General features: G+C 38.0%; 1 protein-coding gene across 1 annotated transcript; it reads right to left on the reverse strand.

The window, feature by feature from the left end:
- Positions 1 to 1,181: 1,181 nt before the first annotated feature.
- On the reverse strand, positions 1,182 to 3,395 carry LOC124737075 (piggyBac transposable element-derived protein 4-like; the record flags this gene model as incomplete). Its single annotated transcript, XM_047248579.1, has 4 exons — positions 3,287 to 3,395; positions 2,753 to 3,203; positions 1,733 to 2,599; positions 1,182 to 1,289 (listed from the first exon to the last, which is right to left on the reverse strand). Coding segments are annotated over exons 1-4 (1,535 nt in total), but the record flags the coding sequence as incomplete, so codon positions are not given.
- Positions 3,396 to 17,183: the final 13,788 nt, after the last annotated feature.

The following is a 17,183-nucleotide window of genomic DNA, read 5'->3' on the forward strand; positions in this document are numbered from 1 at the left end:
GATACGGTAAACCCGAAGTGAAGCATCGGAATCTATAACTAGTGTCACAGGAATGGTTCAAACATAGACAGTAGGAAGAGTCAGTCTTCTTGTACTTGAGTCGGCATTGTGCCATTTGTGTTTAATTCCGATGCAAGTTCTGTGTTTCATCGTCAATAAGAAGGTCAGAGGGATAATGTAAACCTGAAGTGAAGCATCGAAATCTATAACTAGTGTCAGAGGAATGGTTCAAAACATAGACAGTAAGAAGAGTCAGATTTCTTGTACTGAAGTCAGCATAGTGCCTTTTGTATTTAATTCCGATGGAATTTCTGTGTTTCATCGTCAATAAGAAGGTGAGAGGGATACAGTAAACCGGAAGTGAAGCATCTAAATCTATAACTAGTATCACAGGAATGATTCAAAACAAAGACAGTAAGAAGATTCAGTTTTCTTGTACTTAAGTCTGCTATTTGCCTTTTGTATTTAATCCCGCTGCAATTTCTGTGTTTCATCGTCAATAAGAAGGTCAGAGGGATACAGTAAACCTGAAGTGAAGCATCGGAATGTGTAACTAGTGTCACAGGAATGGTTCTATACATAGTCAGTTAGAAGAGTCAGTTTTCTAGTACTTAAGTCGGCATTGTGCCTTTTCTATTTAATTCCGATGCAATTTCTGTGTTTCGTCGTCAATACGAAGATCCAAGGGATACAGTAAACCTGAAGTGAAGCATTGGAATCTAAAACCGGTCTCACAGGAAAGTTTCAAACCATAGACAGTAAGAAGAGCCAGATTTCTAGTACTTAAGTAGACATTGTGCCTTTTGTATTTAATTCCGATGCAATTTCTGTGTTTCATCGTCAATAAGACGGTCAGAGGGATACAGTGAACCTGAAGTGAAGCATCGGAATCTATAACTAGCGTCACAGGAATGGTTCAAAACATAGACAGTAATAAGAGTCAGTCTTCTTGTACTTAAGTCGGCATTGTGCCTTTTGTATTTAATTCCGATGCAATTTCTGTGTTTCATCGTCAATAAGAAGGTCAAAGGGATACAGTAAACATGAAGTGAAGCATCGGAATCTATAACTAGTGTCACAGGAATAGTTTAAAACATAGACAGTAAGAAGAGTCAGTTTTCTTGTACTTAATTCGGCATTGTGCCTTTTGTATTTAACCCTGCTGTTCTGTTCACTTTTACTTGACATATATACTGTTCGGGTCAATATGACCCGACATATCAAAATGCTTTAGAAACATAAATTTTGGTACAGTTTTAGCTATCGACATTGTTGTTCTATTCCAGTACCTTGTTAGTAATAATAATAATAATAATAATAATAATAATAATGGTAATAATAATAATAATAACAATGCATACAACTTTATTGAGGGATATTTTTCATTTAAATATGCACATAAATTTGAAACAACAGACAGTTTCCATTACAGGCATTCAACTTAGAAAGCACTACAGTTTTTCCATACTTCTATTCTTATTGTTGACAGTTTAGACGTAAGTATTGACATTTTCTAACAACAGACAGTTGTCATTACAGATATTCATCTTAGAGCACACTACAGTACAGAACACACTACAGTTTTTTTATTACATTCCAACATAGAAAGCACTACAACTTTAGAATCCTCTCTTCTTACTGATTGTAGTTTAGGCACAAGTATTCACATAAATTTGAAACAACAGAATTTTCAATACAATCATCTTATAAAATACTACAGTTCTTTTCTTACTGCTTGCACTGTGGACACAAGTAGGTTACATGTTTCTTGCAAATATGTTTACTACATTTTCCACACACCATGTTTGTTTTATTGTCATTACTTGATGGACAGAACTTACAGCGTGCACGTTTTGTAGATTTTCTTGTTGTTACCGATTCTGACACACCACCCACATCATTCGGGTTTTGGATGCTTGTGACCATTCTCAAAGAATCTTCTGTTCTTGGGAAATGCGTTCTTGATGCAATATGTTCTTTTATCAGTGACTTTCCAAGTTCCTCCAAGAATATTCTCCTTCTAGTCAATTTGCTTGCATTCCAATTAGGGTCAACCGAAATCCACAAAACGTATGCATTATAAGCAGAAACATCAAGAATATTGTAGAAAACTATCATTGGCCACCTATTACTTTTTCGTTTGCATGTATATGTACCTAATAACTGATCAAGCGTGTCTACAGCACCTTTGGTTGAATTATAGTCCAAAATCATTTTTGGCTTCTTATCAGCCCTGTCACTGATTTCCGCATCATGGTGGAGAGTGCTCATAAGTACAACATTCTTGTGTCTCTTAGGAATATAATTAACCACAGTAGTGTCATTTGTGAAGTAAAATGAAGAGCTGTGTACCTCCTTGTTGGTCATTTTGTGTGGAAGCTCCGGCTTATTTTTCCGTATAGTTCCCAACATAGTCAATTTCCTTTTCAGAAGCAGCTGCCCCAAATTGTACGACGTAAAAAAGTTGTCACACGTGATATTCTGACCACGTAACTCAGAAGTGAGATCAGATACCACCCTCATTCCCTGATTTCTTTCTGGTGCCGCTCCACTCACCTTTCCTGTATAAATTTGGGCTTTCAGTACGTATGAAGTTTTGCTGTCACACATGGTCCATATTTTGATCCCATATTTTGCCGGTTTACTTGGGATATACTGCTTGAATGGACAGCGACCTCTAAATGCTACTAACTGCTCGTCAACAGTAACATTTTCTCCTGGATTATACAGTTTAGGAAGGACCTCTACCCACTTCTCCCAAATACTACGAATTGCGGCAAGTTTGTCAGTACGTCGTCTTTCCTCTCTAGTAGATTTCTTGTCAAATCGCAGGACACGTGATATCTTACAGAATGTTTCATGAGACATGGTTGCTCGAAATATGTTTCGCCCAGTATCTTTATCCCACAAACTTTTTGTAGACTCCCCATGAGATCGATATACACCCGCTAGGAGTAAGAGTCCTAAGTATGCATGGAAAACAGAACCATCAATATCTGTCCACTGTTCACCATAAACTCGCTGCCCTTCAATATTTGTCATCTCTATTATTTCATTTTGAAGCGCTGTGTGAAATACTGCTTCAAATGAACATTTTACATCAGATATTCTGCTGACTGCATACCTGGTAACTCCTGGGGTACTCTTGATGATGTTCGAAGCTGGTAGGCGACCATGTTGTGCTGGTGGATGCAACTGCCATTCTATATTCCCATTTTTAGAAAGAAAAGTCTCTACACTATTTTGTATGGGCTGTGGACGTCGTAACTGTCATCGGAACACTCGCTTTCAGATGCATTGCTGATGTGATCTTCAAACTCAGAAAGTGATCCTTCATCTGGTGAGGCATTTACTATTTCTTCCAACTCACGATCATTCAATGGTCTCATCGCCATGGTGTCACAAGTCAAACTGGGCAGAAACAAAGCATTCCAATTATTGAGAACTGCCAATTATTATTTCCTGGGGGAAAGCAACAAACAAGCCCATTGTTGTGAACGCATGGAGCTTTAGGTGATTGTTGAGAGTAAGTTGGAATGATGCAGTCACTATTCCCACACAACACAACAAAAATAATTTTCGCCATTTCCAGATTTTAGAAATAAATACGAGTTACACTAAACATATTTGTGTCGGGTCATTATGACCCGAACATTACATATGCAACTATTACAGTTGAAGCCCAAACTTCTTAAACTTTTTTAAAACCTTTTAAAACACATGCTGCTCATCCATTTTCAGACAAAGTCACAAAGTTTCATAAATATATATTGGTATTTACATAATGTAAAATAACGTTCATATTCGTTTCGGGTCATATAGACCCGAACAGAACAGCAGGGTTAATTCCGATGCAATTTCTGTGTTTCATCGTCAATAAGTAGGTCAGAGCGATACAGTAAACCTGAAGTGAAGCATCCGGAATCGATAACTAGTGTCACAGGAATGGTTCAAAACATAGACAGTAAGAAGAGTCAGATTTCTAGTACTTAAGTAGGCATTGTGCCTTTTGTATATAATTCCGATGCAAATTCTGTGTTTCATCATCAATAAGAAGGTCAGAGGCATACAGTAAACCTGAAGTGAAGCATCGGAATCTATAACTAGTGTCACAGGAATGGTTCAAAACATAGACAGTAAGAGGAGTCAGTTTTCTTCTACTTAAGTCGGCATTGTGCATTTTGTATTTAATTCCGATGGAATTTCTGTGTTTCATCGGCAACAAGAAGGACCAAGGGATACAGTGAACCTGAAGTGAAGCATCAGAATCTATAACTAGTGTCACAGGAATGGTTCAAAACATTGACAGTAAGAAGAGTCAGTTTTCTTGTGCTTAAGTCGGCATTGTGCCTTTGAAATTAATTGCGATGCAATTTCTGTGTTTCATCGTCATGAAGAAGGTCAGAGGGATACAGTAAACCTGAAGTGAAACATCGGAATCTATAACAAGTGTCACAGGAATGGTTAAAAACATAAACAGTAAGAAGAGTCAGTTTTCTTGTACTTAAGTCGGCGTTGTGCCTTTTGTATTTAATTCCGATGCAATTTCTGTGTTTCAACGTCAATAAGAAGGTCCAAGGGATTCAGAAAACACATAGTGAAGCTTCAGAATCTAAAACTGGTCTCACAGGATATGTTCAAAGCATAGTCAGTAAGAAGAGTCAGTCTTCTTGTACTTAAGTCGGCATTGTGCCTTTTGTATTTAATTCCGTTGCAATTTCTGTGTTTCATCGTCAATAAGAAGGTCCAAGCGATACAGTAAACAGGAAGTGAAGCATCGGAATCTGAAACTGGTCTCACAGGAAAGGTTCAAAACATAGACAGTAAGAAGAGTTAGTTTTCTTGTACTTAAGTCAGCATTGTGCCTTTTGTATTTAATTCCGATGCAATTTCTGTGTTTCATCGTCAATAAGACGGTCAGAGGGATACAGTGAACCTGAAGTGAAGCATCGGAATCTATAACTAGCGTCACAGGAATGGTTCAAAACATAGACAGTAATAAGAGTCAGTCTTCTTGTACTTAAGTCGGCATTGTGCCTTTTGTATTTAATTCCGATGCAATTTCTGTGTTTCATCGTCAATAAGAAGGTCAAAGGGATACAGTAAACATGAAGTGAAGCATCGGAATCTATAACTAGTGTCACGGGAATGGGTCAAAGCATAGACTGTAAGAAGGGTAAGTTTTCTTGAACTTAAGTCGGCATTGTGCCTTTTCTATTTAATTCCGATACAATTTCTGTGTTTCATCGTCAATAGGAAGGTCAGAGGGACACGGTAAACCCGAAGTGAAGCATCGGAATCTTTAACTAGTGTCACAGGAATGGTTCAAAACATAGACAGTAAGAACAGCCAGTCTTCTTGTACTTAAGTCGGCATTGTGTCTATGTATTTAATTCCGATGCAAATTCTGTGTTTCATCGTCATTAAGAAGGTCAGTGGGATACAGTAAACCCGAAGTGAAGCATCGGAATCTATAACTAGTGTCACAGGAATGGTTCAAAACATAGACAGTAGGCAGAGTCAGTTGTCTTGTACTTAAGTCGGCATTGTGCTTTTGTATTTAATTCTGATGCAATTTCTGTGTTTCATCGTCAATAAGAAGGTCAGAGGGGTACAGTAAACCTGAAGTGAAGCATCGGAATCTATAACAAGTGTCACAGGAGTAGTTCAAAACGTAGACAGTAAGAAGAGTCAGTCGTCTTGTACTTAAGTCGGCATTGTGCTTTTGTATTTAATTCCGATGCAATTTCTGCTTCTCATCGTCAATAATAAGGTCAGAGGTATACAGTAAACCTGAAGTGAAGCATCGGAATCTATAACTAGTGTCACAGGAATGGTTCAAAACATAGACAGTAAGAAGAGCCGTTTTCTTGTACTTAATTCGGCATTGTGCCTTTTCTATTTAATTCCGATGCAATTTCTGTGTTTCATCGTCAATAAGACGGCCAGAGCGATTCAGTAAACCTGAAGTGAAGCATCGGAATCGATAACTAGTGTCACAGGAATCGTTCAAAACATAGACAGTAAGAAGTGTCAGATTTCTTGTACTGAAGTTGACATTGTGCCTTTTGTATTTAATTCCGATGGAATTTCTGTGTTTCATCGTCAATAAGATGGTCAGAGGGATACAGAAAACCTGAAGTGAAGCATCGAAATCTATAACTAGTGCTACAGGAATGGTTCAAAACAATGACAGTAAGAAGAGTCAGTTTTCTTGTACTTACGTTGGCATTGTGCCTTTTCTATTTAATTCCGATGCAATTTCTGTGTTTCGTCGTCAATAAGAAGATCCAAGGGATACAGTAAACCTGAAGCATCGGAATCTAAAACCGGTCTCACAGGAAGGTTTCAAAACATATACAGTAAGAAGAGCCAGTCTTCTTGTACTTTAGTCGGCATTGTACCTTTTGTATTTAATTCCGATGCAATTTCAGTGTTTCATCGTCAATAAGAAGGTCAGAGGGATACAGTAAACCTGAAGTGAAGCATCGGAATGTATAACTAGTGTCACAGGATAGGTTCAAAACATAGACAGTAAGAAGAGTCAGTTTTCTTTTACTTAAGTCGGCATTTTACCTTTTGTATTAAATTCGGATACAATTTCTGTGTTTCGTCGTCAATAAGACGGTCAGAGGGATACAGTAAACCTGAAATGAAGCATCGGAATCTATAACTAGTGTCACAGGAATGGTTCAAAATATAGACAGTAGGCAGAGTCAGTTGTCTTGTACTTAAGTCGGCATTGTGCTTTTGTATTTTATTCTGATGCAATTTCTGTGTTTCATCGTCAATAAGAAGGTCAGAGGGGTACAGTAAACCTGAAGTGACGCATCGGAATCTATAACAAGTGTCACAGGAGTAGTTCAAAACGTAGACAGTAAGAAGAGTCAGTCGTCTTGTACTTAAATCGGCATTGTGCTTTTGTATTTAATTCCGATGCAATTTCTGCTTCTCATCGTCAATAATAAGGTCAGAGGTATACAGTAAACCTGAAGTGAAGCATCGGAATCTATAACTAGTGTCACAGGAATGGTTCAAAACATAGACAGTAAGAAGAGCCGTTTTCTTGTACTTAATTCGGCATTGTGCCTTTTCTATTTAATTCCGATGCAATTTCTGTGTTTCATCGTCAATAAGACGGCCAGAGCGATTCAGTAAACCTGAAGTGAAGCATCGGAATCGATAACTAGTGTCACAGGAATCGTTCAAAACATAGACTGTAAGAAGAGTCAGTTTACTTTTACTTAAGTCGGCATTGTACCTTTTGTATTAAATTCGGATACAATTTCTGTGTTCATCGTCAATAAGACGGTCAGAGGGATACAGTAAACCTGAAATGAAGCATCGGAATCTATAACTAGTGTCACAGGAATGGTTCAAAACATAGACAGTGAGAAGAGTCAGTTAGCTTGTACTTAGGTCGGCATTTTTCCTTTTGCATTTAATTCCGAAGCAATATCTCTGTTTCATCGTCAATACGAAGGTCAGAGGGATACAGTAAACCTGAAGTGAAGCATCGGAATCTATAACTAGTGTCACATGAATGGTTTAAAACGTAGACAGTAAGAAGAGTCATTTTTCTTGATCTTAAGTCGGCAGGGTGCTTTTGTATTTAATTCCGATGCAATATCTGTGTCTCATCGTCAATAAGAGGGTCAGAGGGATACAGTAAACCTGAATTGATGCATCGAAATCTATAACTAGTGTGACAGGAATGGTTCAAAACATAGATAGTAAGAAGAATCAGTTTTCATGTACTTAAGTCGGCATTGTGCCTTTTCTATTTAATTCCGATGCAATTTCTGTGTTTCATCGTCAATAAGAAGGTCAGAGGGATACAGTAAACCTGAAGTGAAGCATCGGAATGTGTAACTAGTGTCACAGGAATGGTTCTATACATAGTCAGTTAGAAGAGTCAGTTTTCTAGTACTTAAGTCGGCATTGTGCCTTTTCTATTTAATTCCGATGCAATTTCTGTGTTTCGTCGTCAATACGAAGATCCAAGGGATACAGTAAACCTGAAGTGAAGCATTGGAATCTAAAACCGGTCTCACAGGAAAGTTTCAAACCATAGACAGTAAGAAGAGCCAGATTTCTAGTACTTAAGTAGACATTGTGCCTTTTGTATTTAATTCCGATGCAATTTCTGTGTTTCATCGTCAATAAGACGGTCAGAGGGATACAGTGAACCTGAAGTGAAGCATCGGAATCTATAACTAGCGTCACAGGAATGGTTCAAAACATAGACAGTAATAAGAGTCAGTCTTCTTGTACTTAAGTCGGCATTGTGCCTTTTGTATTTAATTCCGATGCAATTTCTGTGTTTCATCGTCAATAAGAAGGTCAAAGGGATACAGTAAACATGAAGTGAAGCATCGGAATCTATAACTAGTGTCACAGGAATAGTTTAAAACATAGACAGTAAGAAGAGTCAGTTTTCTTGTACTTAATTCGGCATTGTGCCTTTTGTATTTAATTCCGATGCAATTTCTGTGTTTCATCGTCAATAAGTAGGTCAGAGCGATACAGTAAACCTGAAGTGAAGCATCGGAATCGATAACTAGTGTCACAGGAATGGTTCAAAACATAGACAGTAAGAAGAGTCAGATTTCTAGTACTTAAGTAGGCATTGTGCCTTTTGTATATAATTCCGATGCAAATTCTGTGTTTCATCATCAATAAGAAGGTCAGAGGCATACAGTAAACCTGAAGTGAAGCATCGGAATCTATAACTAGTGTCACAGGAATGGTTCAAAACATAGACAGTAAGAGGAGTCAGTTTTCTTCTACTTAAGTCGGCATTGTGCATTTTGTATTTAATTCCGATGGAATTTCTGTGTTTCATCGGCAACAAGAAGGACCAAGGGATACAGTGAACCTGAAGTGAAGCATCAGAATCTATAACTAGTGTCACAGGAATGGTTCAAAACATTGACAGTAAGAAGAGTCAGTTTTCTTGTACTTAAGTCGGCATTGTGCCTTTGGAATTAATTGCGATGCAATTTCTGTGTTTCATCGTCATGAAGAAGGTCAGAGGGATACAGTAAACCTGAAGTGAAACATCGGAATCTATAACAAGTGTCACAGGAATGGTTAAAAATATAAACAGTAAGAAGAGTCAGTTTTCTTGTACTTAAGTCGGCGTTGTGCCTTTTGTATTTAATTCCGATGCAATTTCTGTGTTTCAACGTCAATAAGAAGGTCCAAGGGATTCAGAAAACACATAGTGAAGCTTCAGAATCTAAAACTGGTCTCACAGGATATGTTCAAAGCATAGTCAGTAAGAAGAGTCAGTCTTCTTGTACTTAAGTCGGCATTGTGCCTTTTGTATTTAATTCCGTTGCAATTTCTGTGTTTCATCGTCAATAAGAAGGTCCAAGCGATACAGTAAACAGGAAGTGAAGCATCGGAATCTGAAACTGGTCTCACAGGAAAGGTTCAAAATATAGACAGTAAGAAGAGTTAGTTTTCTTGTACTTAAGTCAGCATTGTGCCTTTTGTATTTAATTCCGATGAAATTTCTGTGTTTCATCGTCAATAAGACGGTCAGAGGGATACAGTGAACCTGAAGTGAAGCATCGGAATCTATAACTAGCGTCACAGGAATGGTTCAAAACATAGACAGTAATAAGAGTCAGTCTTCTTGTACTTAAGTCGGCATTGTGCCTTTTGTATTTAATTCCGATGCAATTTCTGTGTTTCATCGTCAATAAGAAGGTCAAAGGGATACAGTAAACATGAAGTGAAGCATCGGAATCTATAACTAGTGTCACGGGAATGGGTCAAAACATAGACAGTAAGAAGGGTCAGTTTTCTTGAACTTAAGTCGGCATTGTGCCTTTTCTATTTAATTCCGATACAATTTCTGTGTTTCATCGTCAATAGGAAGGTCAGAGGGACACGGTAAACCCGAAGTGAAGCATCGGAATCTTTAACTAGTGTCACAGGAATGGTTCAAAACATAGACAGTAAGAACAGCCAGTCTTCTTGTACTTAAGTCGGCATTGTGTCTATGTATTTAATTCCGATGCAAATTCTGTGTTTCATCGTCATTAAGAAGGTCAGTGGGATACAGTAAACCCGAAGTGAAGCATCGGAATCTATAACTAGTGTCACAGGAATGGTTCAAAACATAGACAGTAGGCAGAGTCAGTTGTCTTGTACTTAAGTCGGCATTGTGCTTTTGTATTTAATTCTGATGCAATTTCTGTGTTTCATCGTCAATAAGAAGGTCAGAGGGGTACAGTAAACCTGAAGTGAAGCATCGGAATCTATAACAAGTGTCACAGGAGTAGTTCAAAACGTAGACAGTAAGAAGAGTCAGTCGTCTTGTACTTAAGTCGGCATTGTGCTTTTGTATTTAATTCCGATGCAATTTCTGCTTCTCATCGTCAATAATAAGGTCAGAGGTATACAGTAAACCTGAAGTGAAGCATCGGAATCTATAACTAGTGTCACAGGAATGGTTCAAAACATAGACAGTAAGAAGAGACGTTTTCTTGTACTTAATTCGGCATTGTGCCTTTTCTATTTAATTCCGATGCAATTTCTGTGTTTCATCGTCAATAAGACGGCCAGAGCGATTCAGTAAACCTGAAGTGAAGCATCGGAATCGATAACTAGTGTCACAGGAATCGTTCAAAACATAGACAGTAAGAAGTGTCAGATTTCTTGTACTGAAGTTGACATTGTGCCTTTTGTATTTAATTCCGATGGAATTTCTGTGTTTCATCGTCAATAAGATGGTCAGAGGGATACAGAAAACCTGAAGTGAAGCATCGAAATCTATAACTAGTGCTACAGGAATGGTTCAAAACAATGACAGTAAGAAGAGTCAGTTTTCTTGTACTTACGTTGGCATTGTGCCTTTTCTATTTAATTCCGATGCAATTTCTGTGTTTCGTCGTCAATAAGAGGATCCAAGGGATACAGTAAACCTGAAGCATCGGAATCTAAAACCGGTCTCACAGGAAGGTTTCAAAACATATACAGTAAGAAGAGCCAGTCTTCTTGTACTTGAGTCGGCATTGTACCTTTTGTATTTAATTCCGATGCAATTTCAGTGTTTCATCGTCAATAAGAAGGTCAGAGGGATACAGTAAACCTGAAGTGAAGCATCGGAATGTATAACTAGTGTCACAGGATAGGTTCAAAACATAGACAGTAAGAAGAGTCAGTTTTCTTTTACTTAAGTCGGCATTTTACCTTTTGTATTAAATTCGGATACAATTTCTGTGTTTCATCGTCAATAAGACGGTCAGAGGGATACAGTAAACCTGAAATGAAGCATCGGAATCTATAACTAGTGTCACAGGAATGGTTCAAAACATAGACAGTGAGAAGAGTCAGTTAGCTTGTACTTAGGTCGGCATTTTTCCTTTTGTATTTAATTCCGATGCAATTTCTGTGTTTCGTCGTCAATAAGAAGATCCAAGGGATACAGTAAACATGAAGTGAAGCATTGGAATCTAAAACCGGTCTCACAGGAAAGTTTCAAACCATAGACAGTAAGAAGAGCCAGACTTCTTGTACTAGAGTCGGCCTAGTTCCTTTTGTATTTAATGCCGTTGCAATTTCTGTGATTCATCGTCAATAAGAAGGTCAGAGGGATACAATAAACCTGAAGTGAAGCTTCGGAATCTATAACTAGTGTCACAGGAATAGTTTAAAACATAGACAGTAAGAAGAGTCAGTTTTCTTGTACTTAATTCGGCATTGTGCCTTTTGTATTTAATTCCGATGCAATTTCTGTGTTTCATCGTCAATAAGTAGGTCAGAGCGATACAGTAAACCTGAAGTGAAGCATCGGAATCTGTAACTAGTGTCACAGGAATGGTTCAAAACATAGACAGTAAGAAGAGTCAGATTTCTAGTACTTAAGTAGGCATTGTGCCTTTTGTATTTAATTCCGATGCAAATTCTGTGTTTCATCATCAATAAGAAGGTCAGAGGCATAGAGTAAAATTGAAGTGAAGCATCGGAATCTATAACTAGTGTCACAGGAATGGTTCAAAACATAGACAGTAAGAGGAGTCAGTTTTCTTCTACTTAAATCGGCATTGTGCCTTTTGTATTTAATTCCGTTGGAATTTCTATGTTTCATCGGCAATAAGAAGGACCAAGGGATACAGTGAACATGAAGTGAAGCATCGGAATCTATAACTAGTGTCACAGGAATGGTTCAAAACATTGACAGTAAGAAGAGTCAGTTTTCTTGTACTTAAGTCGGCATTGTGCCTTTGGAATTAATTGCGATGCAATTTCTGTGTTTAATCGTCATGAAGAAGGTCAGAGGGATACAGTAAACCTGAAGTGAAGCATCGGAATCTATAACAAGTGTCACAGGAATGGTTAAAAACATAAACAGTAAGAAGAGTCAGTTTTCTTGTACTTAAGTCGGCGTTGTGCCTTTTGTATTTAATTCCGATGCAATTTCTGTGTTTCAACGTCATTAAGAAGGTCCAAGGGATTCAGAAAACACATAGTGAAGCTTCAGAATCTAAAACTGGTCTCACAGGAAATGTTTAAAGCATAGTCAGTAAGAAGAGTCAGTCTTCTTGTACTTAAGTCGGCATTGTGCCTTTTGTATTTAATTCCGTTGCAATTTCTGTGTTTCATCGTCAATAAGAAGGTCCAAGCGATACAGTAAACCGGAAGTGAAGCATCGGAATCTGAAACAGGTCTCACAGAAAATGTTCAAAACATAGACAGTAAGAAGAGTTAGTTTTCTTGTACTTAAGTCAGCATTGTGCCTTTTGTATTTAATTCCGATGCAATTTCTGTGTTTCATCGTCAATAAGAAGGTCAGAGGGATACAGTGAACCTGAAGGTATGCATCGGAATCTATAACTAGCGTCACAGGAATGGTTCAAAACATAGACAGTAATAAGAGTCAGTCTTCTTGTACTTAAGTCGGCATTGTGCCGTTTGTATTTAATTCCGATGCAATTTCTGTGTTTCATCGTAAATAAGAAGGTCAAAGGGATACAGTAAACATGAAGTGAAGCATCGGAATCTATAACTAGTGTCACGGGAATGGGTCAAAACATAGACAGTAAGAAGAGTCAGTTTTCTTGAACTTAAGTCGGCATTGTGCCTTTTCTATTTAATTCCGATACAATTTCTGTGTTTCATCGTCAATAAGAAGGTCAGAGGGACACGGTAAACCCGAAGTGAAGCATCGGAATCTTTAACTAGTGTCACAGGAATGGTTCAAAACATAGACAGTAAGAACAGCCAGTCTTCTTGTACTTAAGTCGGCATTGTGTCTATGTATTTAATTCCGATGAAAATTCTGTGTTTCATCGTCATTAAGAAGGTCAGTGGGATACAGTAAGCCCGAAGTGAAGCATCGGAATCTATAACTAGTGTCACAGGAATGGTTCAAAATATAGACAGTAGGCAGAGTCAGTTGTCTTGTACTTAAGTCGGCATTGTGCTTTTGTATTTTATTCTGATGCAATTTCTGTGTTTCATCGTCAATAAGAAGGTCAGAGGGGTACAGTAAACCTGAAGTGACGCATCGGATACTATAACAAGTGTCACAGGAGTAGTTCAAAACGTAGACAGTAAGAAGAGTCAGTCGTCTTGTACTTAAATCGGCATTGTGCTTTTGTATTTAATTCCGATGCAATTTCTGCTTCTCATCGTCAATAATAAGGTCAGAGGTATACAGTAAACCTGAAGTGAAGCATCGGAATCTATAACTAGTGTCACAGGAATGGTTCAAAACATAGACAGTAAGAAGAGCCGTTTTCTTGTACTTAATTCGGCATTGTGCCTTTTCTATTTAATTCCGATGCAATTTCTGTGTTTCATCGTCAATAAGACGGCCAGAGCGATTCAGTAAACCTGAAGTGAAGCATCGGAATCGATAACTAGTGTCACAGGAATCGTTCAAAACATAGACTGTAAGAAGAGTCAGTTTACTTTTACTTAAGTCGGCATTGTACCTTTTGTATTAAATTCGGATACAATTTCTGTGTTCATCGTCAATAAGACGGTCAGAGGGATACAGTAAACCTGAAATGAAGCATCGGAATCTATAACTAGTGTCACAGGAATGGTTCAAAACATAGACAGTGAGAAGAGTCAGTTAGCTTGTACTTAGGTCGGCATTTTTCCTTTTGCATTTAATTCCGAAGCAATATCTCTGTTTCATCGTCAATACGAAGGTCAGAGGGATACAGTAAACCTGAAGTGAAGCATCGGAATCTATAACTAGTGTCACATGAATGGTTTAAAACGTAGACAGTAAGAAGAGTCATTTTTCTTGATCTTAAGTCGGCAGGGTGCTTTTGTATTTAATTCCGATGCAATATCTGTGTCTCATCGTCAATAAGAGGGTCAGAGGGATACAGTAAACCTGAATTGATGCATCGAAATCTATAACTAGTGTGACAGGAATGGTTCAAAACATAGATAGTAAGAAGAATCAGTTTTCATGTACTTAAGTCGGCATTGTGCCTTTTCTATTGAATTCGCATGCAATTTCGATGCTTTATTGTCAATAAGAAGGTCAGAGGGATACAGTAAACCTGAAGTGAAGCATCGGAATCTATAACTAGTGTCACAGGAATGGTTCAAATCATAGACTGTAAGGAGAGCCAGTCTTCTTCCACTTAAGTCGGCATTGTGCCTTTTGAATTTCATTCTGATGCAATTTCTGTGTTTCATCGTCAATAAGAATGTCAGTGGGATACTGTAAACCTGAAGTGAAGCTTTGGAATCTGTAACTAGAGTCACAGGAATGGTTCAAGGCATAGACAGTAAGAAGAGACAGTTTTCTTGTACTTAAGTCGGCATTGTGCTTTTGTATTTAATTCCGATGCAATTTCTGTGTTTCATCGTCAATAAGAAGGTCAGACGGATACAGTAAACCTAAAGAGAAGCATCGGAATCTATAACTAGTGTCACGGGAATGGGTCAAAACATAGACAGTAAGAAGAGTGAGTTTTCTTGTACTTAAGTCGGCATTGTGCCTTTTCTATTTAATTCTGACGCAATTTCTGTGTTTCATCGTCTATACGAAGGTCAGAGGGATACAGTAAACCTGAAGTGAAGCATCGGAATCTGTAACTAGTGTCACAGGAATGGTTCAAACCATAGACAGTAAGAAGAGCGAATCTTCTTGTACTTGAGTCGGCATTGTGCCAATGTATTTAATTCCGATGCAATTTCTGTGTTTCTTCGTCAATAAGACGGTCAGAGGGATACAGTAAACCTGAAGTGAAGCATCGGAATCTATAACTAGTGTCACAGGAATGGTTCAAAACATAGACAGTAGGAAGAGCCAGTAATCTTGCACTTGATTCAGCATTGTGCCTTTTGTATTTAATACCGATGCAGTTTCTGTGTTTCATCGTCAATAAGAAGGTCAGAGGGATACAGTAAACTTTAAGTGAAGCATCGGAATCTATAACTAGTGTCACAGGAATAGTTCAAAGCACAGACAGTAAGAAGAGTCAGTCTTCTTGTACTTAACTCGGCATTGTGCCTTTTGTATTTAATTCCGATGCAATTTCCGTATTTCATCGTCAATAAGAAGGTCAGAGGGATACAGTAAACCTGAAGTGAAGCATCGGAATCTATAACTAGTGTCACAGGAATGTTTCAAACCATAGACAGTAAGAAGAGCGAATCTTCTTGTACTTGAGTCGGCATTGTGCCAATGTATTTAATTCCGATGCAATTTCTGTGATTCTTCGTCAATAAGACGGTCAGAGGGATACAGTAAACCTGAAGTGAAGCATCGGAATCTATAACTAGTGTCACAGGAATGGTTCAAAACATAGACAGTAGGAAGAGCCAGTAGTCTTGCACTTGATTCAGCATTGTGCCTTTTGTATTTAATACCGATGCAGTTTCTGTGTTTAATCGTCAATAAGAAGGTCAGAGGGAGCCAGTAAACCTGAAGTGAATCATCGGAATCTATAACTAGTGTCACAGGAATAGATCAAAACGTAGACCAGTAAGAAAAGTCAGTCTTCTTGTACTTAAGTCGGCATTGTGCTTTTGTATTCAATTCCGATGCAGTTTCTGTTTCTCATCGTCATTAATAAGGTCAGAGGTATACAGTAAACCTGAAGTGAAGCATCGGAATCTATAACTAGTGTCACAGGAATGGTTCAAAACATAGACAGTAAGAAGAGTCGTTTTCTTGTACTTAATTCGGCATTGTGCCTTTTTTATTTAATTCCGATGCAATTTCTGTGTTTCATCGTCAATAAGAAGGCCAGAGCGATTCAGTAAAGCTGAAGTGAAGCATCGGAATCGATAACTAGTGTCACAGGAATGGTTAAAAGCATAGACAGTAAGAAGTGTCAGATTTCTTGTACTGAAGTTGTCATTGTGCCTTTTGTATTTAATTCCGATGGAATTCCTGTGTTTCATCGTCAATAAGAAGGTCAGAGGGATACAGAAAACCTGAAGTGAAGCATCGAAATCCATAACTTGTGCTACAGGAATGGTTCGAAACAATGACAGTAAGAAGAGCCAGTCTTCTTGTACTTGAGTCGGCATTGTGCCTTTTGTATTTAATTCCGATGCAATTTTAGTGTTTCATCGTCAATAAGAATGTCCAAGGGATACAGTAAGCATATAGTGAAGCATCGGAATCTAAAACTGGTCTCACAGGATATGTTCAAAGCATAGTTAGTAAGAAAAGTCAGTCTTATTGAACTTAAGTCAGCATTGTGCCTTTTCTATTTAATTCTGATTCAATTTCTGTGTTTCATCGACAATAAGAACGTCCAAGGGATACAGTAAACATATAGTGAAGCATCGGAATCTAAAACTGTTCTCACAGGAAATGTTCAAAGCATAGTCAGTAATGAGAGTCAGTCTTCTTGTACTTAAGTCAGCATTGTGCCTTTTCTATTTAATTCTGATTCAATTTCTGTGTTTCATCGCCAATAAGAAGGTCAGAGGGTTACAGTAAACCTGAAGTCTAGCATCGGAGACTCTAACTAGTGTCACAGGAATGGTTCAAAGCATAGACAGTAAGAAGAGCCAGTCTTCTTGTACTTAAGTCGGCATTGTGCCTTTTGTATTTAATATTGATGCAATTTCTGTATTTCATCGTCAATAAGAAGGTCAGTGGGATACTGTAAACCTGAAGTGAAGCTTTGGAATCTATAACTAGGGTCACAGGAATGGTTCAAGACATAGACAGTAAGAAGAGA

This window comes from Schistocerca piceifrons, unplaced genomic scaffold, assembly GCF_021461385.2.
Source record: "Schistocerca piceifrons isolate TAMUIC-IGC-003096 unplaced genomic scaffold, iqSchPice1.1 HiC_scaffold_1691, whole genome shotgun sequence".
NCBI classification, from domain to species: Eukaryota; Metazoa; Arthropoda; class Insecta; order Orthoptera; family Acrididae; genus Schistocerca; species Schistocerca piceifrons.